The 19068-nt window shown below is 24.9% G+C and overlaps 2 protein-coding genes across 2 annotated transcripts; one reads left to right on the forward strand and one right to left on the reverse strand.

Moving 5' to 3' along the window:
- Positions 1 to 3046: 3046 nt before the first annotated feature.
- Positions 3047 to 11948, reverse strand: LOC130672676 (ER degradation-enhancing alpha-mannosidase-like protein 3). The gene is made up of 9 exons (XM_057477346.1): positions 10876 to 11948; positions 9905 to 10062; positions 8402 to 8851; positions 8147 to 8308; positions 7914 to 8012; positions 6398 to 6709; positions 6102 to 6315; positions 5918 to 6027; positions 3047 to 5841 (listed from the first exon to the last, which is right to left on the reverse strand). The coding sequence occupies exons 1-9, from the start codon at positions 11747 to 11749 to the stop codon at positions 4747 to 4749; spliced, it is 3474 nt and encodes a 1157-aa protein (XP_057333329.1). The 5' UTR covers positions 11750 to 11948; the 3' UTR covers positions 3047 to 4746.
- Positions 11949 to 14029: 2081 nt separating this feature from the next.
- LOC130673175 (multifunctional methyltransferase subunit TRM112-like protein) lies at positions 14030 to 17821 on the forward strand. Its single transcript, XM_057478117.1, has 3 exons — positions 14030 to 14209; positions 14441 to 14542; positions 17182 to 17821. Exons 1-3 carry the CDS (start codon positions 14132 to 14134, stop codon positions 17374 to 17376), a joined length of 375 nt encoding a protein of 124 aa, XP_057334100.1. The 5' UTR covers positions 14030 to 14131; the 3' UTR covers positions 17377 to 17821.
- Positions 17822 to 19068: the final 1247 nt, after the last annotated feature.

The raw sequence follows: 19068 nt of genomic DNA on the forward strand, positions 1-19068 counted from the left end.
TCTTTTTTTGTCAGCAATTGCGTCGTAACTTGATTTTGATAGCTATTAATCGTTATTACGTTTTATTGTATATATATATATATATTATATATTATTTTAATTACATCCTCCTTCACTAATTGCTTTAGTTTTATAACCTTATTAGATTATGTACGTTCAATATTTAGCAATAAAAATTTGAGTTTTATTATTAGAAAATCTGTCAAATATTAAAATAAATTGATAAGTGTCATGTCGATAAATAAAAATTATTTTAAAAAACTAAAATAATAATAAAATTATATATAACTTATAGATAATTTTATATCTATTTTTGTAGAATTATACCTATTAACTAATTGCTATTTTCATTTTCATCGTAAATTTCACTGTTTAGTCAATACCAACTAAAAACCCAAACCATCATTAGAAAAATGATTTTCAGAACCAATGCAGAAAAGACAATTGGAGTCATAGTTATTGCGACTCGATAACTTGAAAGGCAGCTGAGCATTAGAGAATTGAAAAAAAAAATTCTGAAAACCGCCTGACCCTGCGGGCCAGCCACAAAACTTCCCGCTGTTTTCGAGCTCAGGGAGCTCGTAAACATTATTACTTGTAAATTTTTGAGCTCTTCGAGCTCAAAAATTTTTTAGGCCGGTAAAACATACCTTCACAGAAAAATTATAATTTTTGTCGAAACCAATACCTTAAGTTCGGGAATTCCCTTATTTTGAAAATTTGCAATTTTCTTAGCGGGAAGTTGAAAAAAAATAGTTATATTCCCTATGCATTTTAAATGGAAAAACTTCAAAATCAGAATTAAAGTACTTCATTCATTCAATACGAATCACTCAATATATATTAAAAGTATCGAGATATAATTATATACATACTTATTTCGTGCAATTGGTCATATATAATTGGATGTCCCTGAAATAGTTGGTCTGCTCAAGTTCATGGTGCCTAACATTAAAGTGAGAACATCAAGAGTACTCGTCCCGAAAGTTAAAACACGGTACTCCACGCGAGCTCCGTTGCACGGAATATCAAAGTTAATCAACGAATTTGCATCTGAGATTGACATTTTTGGTGTTTTGGCGAATAAATTTAAAAGTGTCGCTAGAAATTTAGTAACGTAATCAACTGTCATTTCTTTAGTCACAAAGCGGCTGGATATTATTTATATATAAGTGATATTTGTTATTTTTCTCTTATAACTTTTTTGTCGTAAATAAATAAATAAATCATTATATAGCTATTTCTACTAGGGTTTTCTAATAAAATAATTTTCCACAATAACTACTAAACATTTAATTTTTTTTACATAAATTTTCTCTTTATTCAGTTAAATATCTTATTTATACAATCACAAAATTGCATCAGTTGTTTTGTTACAGGATGACACATGTATATATATGTATATATACATACATACATACATACATACATATATATTACAGTATTTTAATATTTATAAATTTATAATTTATATAAATTAATAATGATAATAAGTTTGGCAGATGTTATAAATTAAAATAATATCTCAATTTATTATCACCAAATAACCATTTAATCATTTATTAATTCTCTTTCATTTCAATTATTATTAGTATTATTATTATTATAGTATTTACATCATAATGAAAAAATATAAACGCTATAATTTTATACAGTATCAATTATCTATTTCTCTGTATTTATAATCAGCATAAAAAATTATTTTATTACAAATACAAATAATTTAAATTATAAAATTTTTTATAATTATTTTTATGCTCATTATTTACACTATTTATATAATTTATATATATATATTATTTTTTACATTTTAACACAAGCCACACGGACTTGTAATGACTAATAATTAACTTAAAAAAAGAAGTTTTGTTCTTTTTTATCATTAAAAAATTTCCAAAGATTGATAGTAATAATAATGATAACTATGTACAATAGTATATCACATATTAATGATAACTGTAGTAAAAAAAAACTATTAATGGTAATAATAACTATATACGAGAGAACACTTTAAAAAAATTACATCTTTGTAATTAATTAGTTATGAAGAGACGTGGATAAGCAATAACGTATTCAAGCACAAATGATTTCCTTATGATTCTGTTCATCACTGACCAAAAAAAAAAAACTATCAGTTTGAGGATCTAAAATAAGTAAATCCATTATAAATGAACTTAAATTTTGTATTACGAACTACAAAATAGCCAATCTAATTCTTCAAAACGTTAATCTAAAATAACTTGAGATTTTATTGCTAAAATAATTACAGTAGAAATATTGAAACGTAAAAAGTTAATCACAAATAAACATGTAGCTTGTAATTATAAAAGTTTATTTAGTACTTATTGCAATAACGTACCAAGATTCTATCATTTTTATTCCAGTTAATGAATGGGCCTCCGCAATTCAGTCTAGTATTTAAACTCAAGTTATTTAATTCGATTTTGAAAAAAATTTTATTCCATATCATTAATTTGCGTCAAAAATTTTTTTGATTTTATGATTTTAAAAAACTTTTGTATTAACGATTAACTACACAAACAAATTTTTTTAATTTCTAAGGAATCATTTGGTACAAAAATTTCAAAAATCGATTTTTTTCTGGGTTGACATGTCATTACTTATTTACGTCCAAATATTAATAATAATTCGTGAATTATTTCTTATTAAAAAATTAAAAAGTTATCATTACTATTAATAGTAACAATAATTACAAATGGAAAGTAATTTTAATATTGGTCGTCATTACTATTATGAATAGTTATTGTTTTTAATAGTAGCTAATTGTATAAAAAAATAATTTATATAAAACGAATTAATTAGTTACAAATCTTTAAGATGTAAATAATAATTAATAGCATTTTAAATTATTTAAAAAGTAAATACTATTTTTTAAAGTAATTACTGTGAATCATTGTATGATTAATAATTACTGTTTCTAAAAATAGCGCTGATAATAAATAATAAAAATAATTACATGGATATTTTCTATCGATAGTAGTTACTATTCAATTATCATTATTATCTATAGCAATAAAAAATAATAATTATTAAATTATAATTACTGTATTAGTGAATAATTGAGCGATAGCTACTGTTAATTATAACTATTCATGACAGTTTATATTATTGATTGTTATCAATAGTAACAACTATTGAATGATTAATTTTTTCTTTAGAAATAAATACTGCTAATAACAACTGAAATTGTATAGGTTGAATTAAAATAAATAATAATATTGATAGTCTTAACTATTTAAATAGTAATAACTATTTTTTATTATGACCACTATATTTCGTGGAGACTGCTATTAAAATCATAATTATTAAAAATACTACTGGCTATTTTGAACAGTAATTCTTATCAAAGATAGTCACAACTAATGAAAATCGTAATTACCATTTTGAGCAGTAATATTTAAAATCGTAATTACTATTTCAAAAACTTATTACTACACGGAAAAAACAATATAGTAGTGGTAATTCTCGGGGATAGTACTGAGTACTTTCTGTAAAAAAAAAATTTCAGACAGTACTGTTTGCTATCTAGACTGTATCCACTACTATCTAGACTACATTCAATACTGTCTGGGATAGTACTCAGTACTATCCAGAGAGTAGTGGATACAGTCTAGATAGAATACAGTACTGTCCGAAATTTTTTTTTCACAGAAAGTACTCAGTACTATCACAGAGAGTTGCCACTACCGTTGTTTTTTCCGTGTATTTTTAATAGTTATAACTACTTGAATAATAATTACCACTTCAAATAGAAATTATATTCTTGTGTAGTAATAACTGCTTGAAATAATAACTATTTTTAACAGTAATAACTACACTGAGAGAAATTTCAAGTAAATATGCCTATGCAGCATAATAATAATTGCAGTACTATATAGCTTGTGTCACGCCGCTCTTATTTGACTGCTTGTACAAACTATAGAGTAATGTAATTATTACTATGCTGCATAGGCATATTTACTTGACATTTGTCTCCGTGTACTTGAAAAATAACTACTGTTTCAAATTGGTGCTGCATTTTTTTAAAAGTACACGGAAAAAAAAAAATAGTAGTGGCTACTCTCTGGGATAGTACTGAGTACTTTCTGTAAAAAAAAAATTTTAGACAGTACTGTATGCTATCTAGACTGTATCCACTACTCTCTGGAAAGTACTGAATACTATCCCGGACAGTAGTGGATATAGTCTAGACAGTAGTGGATACAGTCTAGATAGCATACAGTACTGTCTAAAATTTTTTTTTTACAGAAAGTACTCAGTACTATCCCAGAGAGTAGCCACTACTATTTTTTTTTTTCCGTGTAATAACTATTTAAAAAAAAAATACTATTTTTCACAGTAGTAACTACTTGAATAATAATTACTATTTTAAAGGGAGATTGTTTTTTAGTGGCGATAATTTTTTCAATAAAAATTACTATTTTTAATAGTGATTACTATTTTTAATAGTAATTGCTACTTTGAATAGTAATAATTTTCTGAAACAATAATTACTATTTTTAAGGGAAATTGTTTTTTTTTAGTGGCAATAATTTTTTTAATAGTAATAACTATTTGAAATAGCAATTACTATTTTTAATAGTAATAATTTTCTGAATCAATAACGACTATTTTTAAAAATAATAAATATTTTCCATAGTATTAAACAATAAAAAAAAAATATCTGATAACTTCCAATTATAATTAATATACAATTTAATTCTATTGAAACAAAAAAAACTAACGTTATAATTCATCATTTTTCTTCTTTGTCGCATTCTCTTTATTATTTACATTCTCTTCATTATTACTAAAATTACTATCATCAACTATTTTCTCTTCATTATCTCTCCTTTCAATTACACTATCATCTGCCGCAATTAATTCATTATTCTCACCTCCATCACTACTAACATCGATTTCATTACTATCAACACTATCAGTTTCTAATTTTTCATCAGTTATTTTCTCTTTTAATTCATTTTGATTTGTTTTATTTATATAATTTGGTACTATTAAGTTATCTCGATATTTATTATCTTTAATTGTATTTTTATCATTATTATTATTACTATTACTATCATCTAAATTTTTATTACGAAATTCAGTTTTCAAATTTTTTAAAACATCTTGAATATTTTCCATTAAATTATCATAAATTTTATATGTTTCCATAATATTAACCATATTATTTTTATCAACTTTCTGGACTTTATCACTATCACTATCATTATTATCATCATCATCATCGTTATTATCATCGATATTAATAACATCATTTTTATTAATATTAGACTCAGATGTTTTTAATCTTTGCATTAATGTTTTTGAAGCACCAGAAATAGAATTAAATGAATCAGTTTTTTCAAAATTTGGAAAAGTATCACTCAATTCATCAATAAACCATGTAACTAATTCAAATGTACTCAATTCATCACTTTTTACTTGATTTTTTGGGTTACGTTCTTTTTGCATCCAATCGTAATAAATTTCAATGCGACTAATAGAAACAACTTGATAAGGCGGGAATTTAGTATTTAAATAAATTCGATTTATTAAAAATTGTTTAAGAACACGCCAGCCTTTTTCAAATTCTGATAATTCTGGTAAAGGCATTGAAGATGAAGAAGAAGAAGAAGAAGTGGGAGGCAAACTTGTAGAAAGTGATGGAGAGTTTTTATTAATTAATAACTTAACAAATAAAACTAAATCACGTGATTGTTTATTTTTACTTGCCGACTCATGTGGAATTATTGCACGTATATGATCTTTATCAATAATCATTTCTTCTTTATTACTGTCTAATGCTGGCGCACTTATTGTACTTTGTGTACTATCACTCTAATATATATAAAATATATATTTATATTATAATTATTTACATGTAATTTATGATAAATAAATATATTTTACTTACAGTTTGCGATGGTCGTGTCAAAAAGTCTTTTACTGATGACTTAAGACGTTCAAACATTGATAAATAATCATCTGATTCATTTTTATCGACTTTATCCACTACATAATTACCTGAATTTATAGTTATTTTATTAGATAATTATAAATAAAAAAAGATGGGGTAAAATATAGTTAATTTATCGTACCCATTGTGACAGTAATAGCGCCATTACTTTCACTAATAGCGCGTACAAGTTCATTAGCTTCAACATTAAATAAAAATGATAATGGAATTTTAATATCATCTTTGCTAATACCGTCGCCTGACATTGCAAACATTGCAGATGTTGCTATTGTCGATCCAATTACGGTATCCAATACAATACCGCCAATAGCACCAGCTTTTTCGATCATTCTTGCCTGTAAATAATAAATTTTTATTAATAATAATAGATGGTTAATAAAAAAAGTGATTAATGATAAATAATAAATGATAATAAACCTTTTCAATAAACATACAGTTGCCACGAAATATAACAGCGATATTTCCTTTAATCATATCAACATTTGTTAACTCACTACACGCTTCTTTAGGTTCTGTTAAAACAGGTTTGCCAGTAACTTTAACTGAACCCGTTAACTGTAATCCAAATTGTGCAGGTCCGCCTAATAATATTGATTCCTTATCAATATCTGTACGTCTTATCATTAATGCCAGTCTTTGTTTGTCTGATTCTTGAGTTTGTTTGCGATTCAATTCGACCATCTCTTGCATAAATATCAAACCTTCTTCAGCGTCTTCCATTGATTTAGCCTTAATAATGAAAAAAAAAAGAACTTAATTTGATAGGATAATGAGACCAGTAGCGAGACAGTTGAGAAAATTTAAAAAAAAAATTTAAAGACGTATAAATAAACGGGGAATTGAAAAAATATATTAAAGGTAAAAAAAAATTAGAGTTAATGGAATAAAAATAAGGTTTGAAAAATATTAAGAACTAAGTAAATTGACAGTTAATAATAAACAAAGTTTTGAAATAACTTTCACATGAATAAGATTTGAAATATTTTTTTTTTATCAAGAAACAAATTATAAATATTGAGTTATAATGATATTTAGTTATTTATAGTTAATGTTTAAATACTGAAAATTTTATTCATTAATAAATTTTCAGAGTAAGATAATTTTTAATTTTTAAATTGACAATCAGATTCTTTCGACATTAATCGACTCTATTCCGAGCAACCCTCCAAGTAGCACACTTAGTTTTGTGACATCTATAAGATAGGAGTTTTGAGGCTGTTTTTTTGACCTATCAATAACGCACCAATATGTTGACAAAATAATCAGAAATTTATGGCACCGAAAAATTATCTGCTCAAAAGACTTGATACAAGTGACGAAAAAAAGTAAATTACAAATAATAGTCAAATAAGTCATCTAAGCAATTTTTTAATTGAAATGACTTTTTTAAGATGAAAAAAAAAAAAAAAAAAAAAACACAAATTTCCTATGGCTCCTAGGACTAACATCCGTATGTCTTATTTATATGAAAAAAGCTTGGCTTTGAAACATAACAAAATTTGTCTTGTCTTTTTGAAAGACATCTTAAAGTTGTCTCTGTGCTACTTGGACCAGAGCAAGCAGTCGAACACGTCATATTTAAAGTTTTTTAAAATTAATTAATGATGTATTTTTAAAATATTAAAAAAACATTATTAATTGATTCATTACATTATATATTAATTTGACGTTACGTTTTTAATTTTTTAATTATCCCAAGTGACACAAAAAAAGATTGTTGACTTTTTATTTAAATTTAACGCGACAATTTGTTACCATGAAACCGATTGTGAACTTAAATTTACCAACAAGTCATCAATTTTTTTTGTGCCGCTTGGGATGTGAAAAATAATGTCTTCGTAAAATAAATAAATTTAATAGATAATTATCTTCAAAAATAAATATCAACACTGCACTTTATTAATGAATAATTAATTATACCAATAAAACTTACATTTGAAAATGTATGTAATAACTGCATACGCCCGTCAGCCATCGTCAGTACAGTGATACCCATACTACTCAATATTTTTAAATGATCCAAATTATTTGCCTATAATTAAGATAATTAGTCCCGTAATAATTAACTGGTATAAAAAAAATATATAATTATTCTTATCAATGAACGAACATAATTTTAATTTTAAGTACTTGGATTAAAAAAAAGAATAATAATTTAAGTTTTACCTGAAATTGTGCGGCACTTATACGTCGTCTCATTGATCTTCTTGGGCAAACATCTTCAACCATATTTCGTAAAGGCTTTCGTACAGATGCAGGAAATAAATGCAAACTATTTGGACATGTACGATCTAATTCATCAAGTTCAACTGTATCGATATCTACATCCTAAATTATTTATAATTATCGATTATCATTCTTTATTGCATAAAAAAAAACTATTCAAATAGTTAATGACTGAACAATTGACTGATTACTTACAGAAGATACATTAGCTCGTAACGATGCTAAAGTTAATGGCAGCAAATGGCCTTCAGTTGTAAAAATAAATTCATCTATATCAAGTACTAAATCACTTGATTCAGCAAATAATAAATATAAATATTTAAATGTTTCAGACAATACAAAACTCTCCATAGTGTCATCATGTTTGTTTGTACGGACGTCTGATACTGCAGCATAACCACATGGTACACGTGCGTAAGTTTGAAGACTCTTTAATACTTTACGACCTACTCCTAGATAATAATGATCACCGGTGGCACGATAGAGGTAGTAAGTTGATTCTAAAAATTCAGGACGCAATGGATGATGTCCCCAGTGTACTTGAAAGTCTGTTGTAAATGCTTCAGGAATAAAGTTGTGACGTTGTAATACTTGGTACAGCATTTCATGTGTTTCTACTGCTGGTTTAATGTCACCTTTTAATACCTATAGAATTATTCATTAATTTTATTATTAAGATTATTAGTTGGATGTAGATAAGCAATAATGTGTCAAATAGCATAGACGCAATTTTGAAGAAATTGCGTTTAAAGATTTAAAAATTTTTATATAAAATTTATCGGGAAATTATTCGAGCATTAATGACTTCTATGTGATTTTATTAATTGATGCCAAAGAAAAAAAATTTAAGTTTGAGGATCTAAAATAAGTAAATCCATTTAAAATGAATTTAAATTTTGTATTACGAAATATAAAATATAAAAACTTGACTCGGTTTTAAAAAATTACTCATCATATTTGACGATTAAATGCAAGTAATCTAAAGTAACTTGACACTGTATTGCTAAAATGATAAAATAAAATAATTACAACATATTTAAACTCAAGTTACTTAAGGCCATTCTCAGATAGTGTCCCCCACTTTTTTAAAATATTAAATGACTTTCAATTGTAATGACCGTATTTAAATTTTAAAAAAGTTAAAGTATTAATTTAAAAAAGAGCAACGCAGTTACAATTTCGCCGAGACAAAGATCTAAAAAAAATTATTTACAGTTGATATCAATTAGGAGTTATTATTATTTGAAAAATAAATTTCAGTAAAATCTCTATGTCAACATTTTAATTCGGAATAATTGATAACAACTATGAATAATTTTTTTTTAAATCGACATCTCGGCAAAATTGTAACTGCGTTGTCCTTTTTTCAATTAATGCTTTAATTCTTTTAAAATTAATTAATAAAATGTTAATACTCTTGTGACAGTTCAAGGTCATTGAATATTTTTAAAAAGTGGGGGGGCACTGTCTAAGAATGCTCTTAACTCGATTTTGCAAAAAAATTTTTTCCATATAATTAATTTGTATCAAAAATTTTTTTGATTTTATGATTTTAAAAAATTTTCGTATTAACGCTTAACTGCACAAAAAAAATCTTCTAGTTACTAAGGGATTATTTGGTACAAAAACTTGAAAAATACATTTTTTGTGGGTTGAGATGTCATTACTTATCTACACCTAGTTAGTGAGCAATGTTACCTGTAGACCAGGCCAAAATGCCAATAATGCATCCATAAAATTTTTCGAATTTGTATTTGGACGATGCATGTGTACGTCTAATAACATTGGACCCTGACTTACGTACTTCATAACTGCTGAATAATGCCTATTAAATCTTCCTAGATATTTTTCATCACCTAAAAATTTATTTATATTATTTTCATAATTATTATTATAAAAATTACAAAATAATTAGAAGACTACTTTATTAAGGTTACAAGTTACTCGATAATTATTTTAAAATGAAGCTCACCCTATTTTTGCTCATAAAAATAAAATAGTATGCAAAATATCTTGATTCCGTGAACTAACAAGGGTATAATAATTGAAATAGTTGCCGAAGTGAGACGAAAAAAATTTTTCGATCGTAAAGCACTCTCTGATGCTTCGCATCATAAGTCATGCAAAAATGGTTAGTTCAATATATTTTTTAGTTTTAAAACAAAAAAATTATAATTTTTATCATGTGTTTTTTGTTTGTCTTTCAAATGCATAAAAATTATCAATGTTTTTATTTCTTTAAGTCGCTATATATTTTTTTTTTATCAGCGCGTCGTAGATTAGAACAACATGAGTGTGAATGTAGCAGACATCAGACAAATGTAAAATTATTAATAGAGTAAATAAATGATAAAATAAAATTTAAAAAAAATGCGCATTTAAAAAATTTTTAAATTAATAAGTGCATTTTTTATAAATGTTATTTTTATAACTATTTACTCCATGTCTGCAACATTCACACTCATAGAACAATTTAAAAAATTATATTTTTGAAAATCGTACTCAAGCCAGTAACTTGCCTATTTTTTTTTAGTGGAAATTTAAAAAATACTTCCCTAGATGTTGGTATGGAAGTGTTTAATTCTGTTACTTTTTAATTGAGTAAAAATACTTATTGATATAAATATGATGTAAGTTTTGAGCTAAAAACGAATAAAATAATAACTTACCTAATAAAATATATGCTTTCAAACAATATTCATAGTAAGAATCAATTCCAGCACCAACACCCGAATCTCTTCTGACCCAATCTCCCGAGTGTACGTTTAGAACAGATCCCATCAAATCGGTTCCTCTGTGCCGCATTTTCCACAACGCGTCCATGGCTTTTTGCGCCTTCTCTTCAAAAATTCCCTCACCTGTCAACCTGGACAACGCAGCCATCTCCAGTATCATGCTACCAGCACAAGCAGTGCAAGTTTCCCGGCACATTTCAGCCGGTACATTCTTCATTCCACTTCGTAAATTTATTCTTCCATACGGAATACCAGTCGTCGTATTAAATGCAGGTAGAAAACGATACCCCAGATCTTTGGCCATGTTCAATAATTCTCCACGATACCATGGCATAATATCAGCACGTACTTGTAAGTACTCAGATAAAATATGACCACTGAGTAAACCACCAAGTACGCGTATATTTGTCTCAAACAACGAGACTATCACATCAGTATCAAATTTAACATCACGTACTACTAATTTAACAGCATTTTCAAATTCTTCCAAGTCACCCAAAACTACCAAAGTGTCCAAAGTGTCAACAAGTGTAAGAGAAAAATTACCTAACGTTGAATCAATGTCACCACGATCAGATTCAGTACCACGATAACGTCCCTTACAACTTAAAGGCATTAGTTCATCAGCTGGATATGCATTTGACATGTAGGCATTGTATGCATGGTAAAACATGTCACGTGCTTCTTCTTTTAACGATTCACGTTCATCAGCTTTCATAAATTCAAAGTCATCTGTTTTAACATATTCAATTAACAAAATAATATTTATTATTATCACCAACAATCCAAACCATATTGCTGATGCCATTTTATTATAAATATATTTATGTTTATATTTATTTATATTATTGTCTATTTTTTTTTTAACTTTTTGTCAAGATTTTATTGACATTATTTATATATTTTAATGCTTAATTATTTTATTTTATTACTTCCCCAGCTGGTAATCTAACTTTTATTTATTTATAATTATTTAAATTTTATAATTTTTTTTTCTAATAGATAATTATTAAAATTTTTCGAAGACAGATGATGTGGCTGCTAATTAACACAATGACGACAGATATGATGAGTTTACTTATTTTTTTTTTTATCACTTTTGTTGATAATTTGTTGGACGTAAACGCGATTGGACGCTTCAGTTTAGTTGTTTAACCTCTTTTATTTATACACATATGAATATATATGTGAATTGATATAAATTTTGGGTAAATTTTTTTTGTAGGCTATAAAGCAATCAGTTTTTAAAAAATACTATACTGTTATCTTTATTTTCCTACAGTATATGCAAGTGTTTGGAAAATATATCGAACTCGATACTTCGATCCATCGAATAATTTTATATGAACTGCGTTATTTATTATACATATATTTATATACTAATTTACCTAAAGGTGGATTGTAAAATTTTTAAAAAAGATGATTCAGAAGTTAATGATTGAAATAAAATTATCTGATATGGAAAAAAATAATTATTGAAATAATTTTGAATTTGAATTAAGCGGGACAAAATTAGTATATTACACCATACCTGCAAAGAAAATTTAAATTCTTGCTCTGTTTAGAGGGAAAAAAGTTGTTCTTTTTTTATGGATAAACAAATTAGTGCGAATGTAGCAGACATAAGACAATTAACAAATTTCGAATAAATTAATTGAAATAATGAAATTTAAAAATATGCGCGTACGGATTTAGCATTTGTCTAAATACGCATTTTTTAATTTTTATTCTACTTACATATTATTAAATTACTCTAAAATTTAAAAAATTGCCAATTGTCTGCTACATTCACACACATAAAAACAAAATGACAGTAAAGTTGGCGGACATCTGACAATTTTTTAAATTTTTAAACAATAAAATGAAATTGTTTTAACAAAAAATTAAAGAAATGAACTTTTAGGAAATTCTACCATCAATACATGCATTTTTTTTTTATTTTATCAATTCCATTCTTTAATTTTTTTATATGTAATTTAAAAATTGTCTTATGTCTGCTACATTTACACTCATAAAAACAAATGATAAAAATTAGCTCAGCGCCATTCTTCTCACAAACAGGCAGAAAGTTAAACTGTCAGGTACAGATCTAGATTGTGATTATAATTAAAAAATTGTTGTATGTCTGCTACATTTACACTCATGATATTTGATGTTAAAAAATACTGATATCCAATATTTTAATGTTTGTGAAAGTAGCACATATCTGACAAATTTCATGTTTTTAATTACTAAGATATTTGACAGAAGAAAATTTGCAAAAATATACACAATAATTTTTCTAAATTCCTAATATGTAATTTGCAAATGATAATGAAGTTAACCGATGTCTCAAAATTTTTTGATTTTTTTCGGAACAATAATTTATAAAAAAAAAAAAATATTCTTAAAAAATTGCACCTATAGATTTTTGAATTTTTTACATGTGCATGTTTTCAGTTTTTTTTTTGCATTGATTTGTTGAAAAACAAATATAAAAATTTTTAATTGTCTGTTAACGTCAAGATCATATTTTGATAATTACTTCTTTGTCAGTATTTAATTGTGTTTATTAAAACGAAAAAACAATTATACGTATGCTAACTTTTAGCACTTTAAAAAATTTCATAAAATTCAATCGATTCACATAAAAATTTTATAAAAATAAATCACTTCATGAGTGTGAATGTAACTGACAATTAGGAATTTTTTAAATTTTTGAATAAATAAATAAAGTCTAAGTAGAGTAAAAATTTAAAAATGCGTATTTAGGATAAATTAAAAATACGTACGCGAATTCTTTTTAATGTCATTATTTTAATTAATTTATTTATTTATTTCAAATGTTTAAATTGTCTTATGTCGGCTACATTCACACTCATATTATTCCTATGAAAAGCTCTATGGGAATATTTTTAATTTATTAATGATTTACAGGTAAAAATGTCAAAAAAATTATATAAAAATAAGAATTTCAAATATATTTACAATATAAATTTTATTATCAACTGTCGATAATAATTATACTAGTAAAATTTATGAGAAATACTAATAGTATACACCAAAGTACAGTAATAACTATCTATCTATAGTATATTTTGTTTTCGATCATTATTATTATTTATTCTCATTACATTAACGTCCATGCTTCGTATTTTATGTTACCTTTTATTTTCTTGTATAAATAAATATACATAAAAAATAAATAATTATGAAATTATTAACACATAATATGTTAACATCAAGAGGATTAAAAGGAGTAACCGTAGGTTATCCTCTCGGTATTGTTGTAAGTTATTAATTTATTTAAATATAACACTGCTTTTATTTAATATTCAATTCGTTAAAAATGGTTTGTGTACACGGTAGGTCAACACGTGGGTGGTTACATTATTGATCGTTATTTTTTTTTAAATGAATAATTAATTAATAATTTAGTAAATTGATTTGTGTAATTTGCCTTTTATGGGTAATTCCTAATTAGTAATAATATTATTTTTTTTTTTTTTACTTTTAACAGGCTAAAGATATTAAAGTTGCAGATATTGATTTCAATTCAGAATTTATTGCTAGAGTTATTCCTAAAATTGATTGGAATACGTTATGGAAAGCTGCACACAGTGTAAGTATTACATATATAAATATATAATATACATACACCTAAAACCATGTAAAAATCAAATGATTTAGTCGTTTAGTTTAAATTAAAATATATATCACAGGGTAAGTAGGGTAAGAATGAGTACCTGAGTACAAAAGCTAATATTTAAAAAATTAAAAGGAAATTTCTTTAATTTATTAATTAATTTAAAATTAATTACTTATTTATCTATTAAGTACAAAATTATTGAATTTTAAACTGGAAAACAAAATTTATATTCGTTATTATTTCACATTTGTGGAGTAATTACAAACAGTACATATTTAGGTAATTAATAAAAATAATAAATATAAGAGCGAGAAGAATGACGACAAAGAAAACAATCTGTTGTTTTTATTATTTTGTTTAATTTAATTTGTTTATCTATATGCCATTTCTGCCATTAGGAGTCGTTTTATTTAATTAAATAAAGTTATTATTATTTATAATTGAGTCTATTTTATATAAATTACAAGAAATATAAAATTAATGCTTAGATAGATTGCAAAAAAATCAAACAATTAAATATTGAAATTAAAATTGTAAAAATAAGATTATAGAAATTCTTTATTTTATTTTTTTTTTATAAGTTATAAATAGAATGTGATCAATATTTATATTAAACCAATTTATTTAAACTATACTTATTTTGTTATAAATAAATCATAACTATATACTTTGTGTGTAGTGACAATTATATGAAATTTCACAAAAAAAATAACTTAAAATACTGACAATATGATCTTTATAAAATTGAACTTTTGATTTTAAAAATTACGATATATTCGGCACTTCTTTCATAAAAGCTATTTTAAATAGCATCATTATCAAGATAAGATAGAAGAGAGAGTGTGAGGGTGGCAGCAAAATAGACTTTTTAAAGCAAAAGTAAAAATTTTGACTTAAATAAAAGTTTAATCCTATTTAAATAGAAAAAGGTTTGAAGTAGTAGGTCTGATAACTCATGCCGTCTTCATGCTTTTTTTTAGAAGGAACAAATGAAAAGTTTTGCATTTTTAATATGTTTTTATTTACATCTTAAGGTAACAAAAAAATTGTTTTTGAGGAAATTAAATAATTTATTGTTATTATTATTATTATTGTAGCTTAAAGTTGACGCCTAAAAAAAAAGCGCGTAAATGGCCCAGGTGATTTGACTCTTAAGGACATCCGAAATTAAAAATTCTTGATTAGTCTTAATATATAGGCATGTCATTCTCGTTGGAACTAGGATTATGAAATTTTATCGAAAAATAATAAAATGGCGGACTTTGAAAAAAAGTCATTTTTTCCACGTAAAAAGGGTTGTAAAATGGAAAGTTAGGAGTGAAAAAAATTAATTCTAGTTTCGACGAAAACTACAAGTGTGTAGAATAGGATGATTCAAAAAACAAACAAATTTTCATAAGTAGCTAACGATGCGTCATAGGAATAATTGGCAGGCATATTTTTGTAGGGAATTGAATGCTCTACAAAAAAAGATTCTTATCATTTTTTGAGGAATCTATTTGTTCAAACGTTATTTGAGGTTGAAGTCGAATTCATATTAAATTTTGAGATTTTCTTACTTTTCCAGCGAAACTATCAGGCCTATTATAAAATATCATTGGACCTTTTTTGTAGACAATTTTATTCCCTAGAAGTTATTTCAAACAAAGTTTTTTTGAATTTCGCATTGTTTTCTAGTTATTTTTATTTTAATGTCAAGCTCTTAAAATCGATCAGAAGACTATTTTTTTTATGAGCATGACATTAAAATAAAAATAACTAGAAAACAATGCGGAATTCGAAAAAATTTTATTCGAAATAACTTCTAGGGAATAAAATTGTCTACAAAAAAGGTCCAATGATATTTTGTAATAGGTCTGATAGTTTCGCTGGAAAAGTAAGAAAATCTCAAAATTTAATATGAATTCGACTTCAACCTCAAATAACGTTTGAACAAATAGATTCCTCAAAAAATGATAAGAATCTTTTTTTGTAGAGCATTCAATTCCCTACAAAAATATGCCTGCCAATTATTTCTATGACGCATCGTTAGCTACTTATAAAAATCAGAAGACGTAAAAAAAATTTTTTCCATGTTATGCTTATGGGAAATAGAAAAGTGCAATGCGGACAATGTTAATATTAATATTAAGAGCTCTAATTTTCACAGGCGTCTTTTTTTATCTAAACGAAACTTTTGAACCTGTTTGGAAGAAAAAAAAAATTTGTTTGTTTTTTGAATCACCCTAGTGTAGAATAACCAGTTAAAGTTTCAGACGAATAGGCTAAATAGAAAAAAAGTTATAACACGAGCCGACTGTAAAAACGTTATTTCGAGATTAATGCGTTTAAAGTTTCAGTAACCTTCGGTGCACAACTATGATGCGCTCTTTAAAACTCGTTGTAATTCCGTTCCTATTTTGAATTTCAGTTTGAAATTTTCACAGTATATTCTCAATATATTGGACTTTCGAATTAAGCAAAAAAAAATTTTTCGATTTTTTCAATCCGAGTTACCAGACTACTTAAGTCAACGGGAAATAAAATTTCATTTTCGTCGGCCAATTATATGCAATCATATTTCCATTTAATATAATTTCTTTATTTAATTATCTGTTTATTTTATTAAACAGATAGGACACGTTGGAGAATTACCTCAAACATTAATACAAGATTTCGAAAATAACGAAGATTTTCTACGAAAAGTACATCATGTTTTACTTGAAGTTGAGGTTATAAACGGCGACTTGGTTTGTCCTGAATCTGGTCGGAAATTTCCAATCAACGATGGGATTCCCAACATGTTGTTTAATGAAGATGAAGTTTAATTTTAAGTTCATTATTTATCTATATCTTTTATTATGTTTTATATCAACGCAACAAAACTACTAAACAACAATAAACTAGCAAATCAATTAATTTTACCAATTAATTCTACAAATAAGTAATTCATCGCCATAAAAGATTGAAATATGAATTATTTATTTGTCAATTAATTATTTATTCACTGAAAATATTTAAATATTTACTTTGTATTTGTTTTTTACGAAATTATAAATAATAAATATAAATGTAGAAGTAAAAAAGTGATAATAATAACTAAATAATTAGGAGGGATACAGATACTTTTATTGCACAGATATGTATTAGGGATTACAATATATAAATACATTAATTAATTTTAATAATTGTTTTTTTTTCTTTTTAATTTTTTCTTTGTCTAATTATTGTACCTACGCCCTATTGTATAATTATAATAATAAAGTTAATTGTTTAAATAAATTCATGACAATTTCAGATTATTAATTTAGTTTTTACATTTTCATCAAACTATTTTTTTTAATTACGAATATTTTTGGCATTATCTAAATATATATATGTTTATTACTTTGAATATTATTATAAAATAATTTCTTTCATTTATTTATTTATTTATTCTGTCATCATTCAAATAATTAATTATTATAATTATTAAAATTGTCTAATATTTAATTTTTATTTTCATTATATATTTATAAGTATCGGCGATAATTTGGATTTGACACAATTTTTAATTCCAATAATAGTTAAAAGTGATTTTTATAATTTATGGTGTCTACTTTAAAACGTTTATAAATTTTAAATTAATCCTAAATATCATTAACGAATGAATTAATAAAACTTAATAATTGAGAAAAATTAATAAACAATTAGATAAATAGTTTTTATCTTTATAGTAAGTTTGAAAAATATTACAATCACTTTATAAAAAATTTTTATGCAATTTATTAAAAACATTATTCGAGGAAAATTAGATTGATTAATCTTATAAAATGTGCAGAATATTAAACGAGCATTTTATTAAATTTTTCTTTTTTTTTTTAAATTGACGAAAACAAACATCCTAACATTTTTAAGTTGTAAATAATTGCTCTGATGGAAAAACAAAATTTACGATTCAAACTAAAATTTTATTCTAATACTTAAAACTACAAAAAATAACTTTAATAAAGAATATGGTTTTTCATTTTATTAATTACTTTATATTGAGTGATTTAATCTCACTATGAAAAGTGAGCGGGTATAGGGGCTTTTCTTAAGTAATTTTTTGTTTTATTTAAAAAAAAAATAATAATTTTAAAATGTTCGTATGCTTACAAAAATTCAAGAATGGCAAAAGTAATTGAGTTTGAAATTTGGATAATTATGCAAATTTCTAATTAATAATTTCATATCTTTTTATTTTATTTTTATAAAATCAAAAATTATTGAGACATTTTTGCATCATTATCAACTAAAAATTATAGACTACAGAATATTCTTCAGTATTCAGTGATAATAACATTAATCAATCAAGTTAATGTGTTATGTGAAAATTATAATCATAAGTGCTCTATTTAAAAAAAATATACATATTTATAAATAGTGATTGTATATTTTTTCAGAAAAAAAAAAAATTATTAAAATTATGAAAATTTAATAAAGTATTACTGAAAAATGAAACAAACACCTAAAATTTATTTTTCCATTAACTATACTAA

The sequence above is a fragment of the Microplitis mediator genome, chromosome 8 (genome assembly GCF_029852145.1).
Source record: "Microplitis mediator isolate UGA2020A chromosome 8, iyMicMedi2.1, whole genome shotgun sequence".
Taxonomy (NCBI): Eukaryota; Metazoa; Arthropoda; class Insecta; order Hymenoptera; family Braconidae; genus Microplitis; species Microplitis mediator.

Bases quoted from the DNA above. Each gene is read 5' to 3' on its own strand.
- LOC130672676 (XM_057477346.1), bottom strand. From the start codon at position 11,749: ATGGCATCAGCAATATGGTTTGGATTGTTGGTGATAATAATAAATATT. The intron at 10,063-10,875 runs GTAAGTTATTAT...ATAAATTTTTAG, and splicing joins GAAAGCATATATTTTATTAG to GTGATGAAAAATATCTAGGA. The intron at 8,852-9,904 runs GTAACATTGCTC...ATAATTCTATAG, and splicing joins CATTTTGGCCTGGTCTACAG to GTATTAAAAGGTGACATTAA.
- LOC130673175 (XM_057478117.1), top strand. From the start codon at position 14,132: ATGAAATTATTAACACATAATATGTTAACATCAAGAGGATTAAAAGGA. The intron at 14,210-14,440 runs GTAAGTTATTAA...TACTTTTAACAG, and splicing joins GTTATCCTCTCGGTATTGTT to GCTAAAGATATTAAAGTTGC. The intron at 14,543-17,181 runs GTAAGTATTACA...TTTATTAAACAG, and splicing joins TATGGAAAGCTGCACACAGT to ATAGGACACGTTGGAGAATT.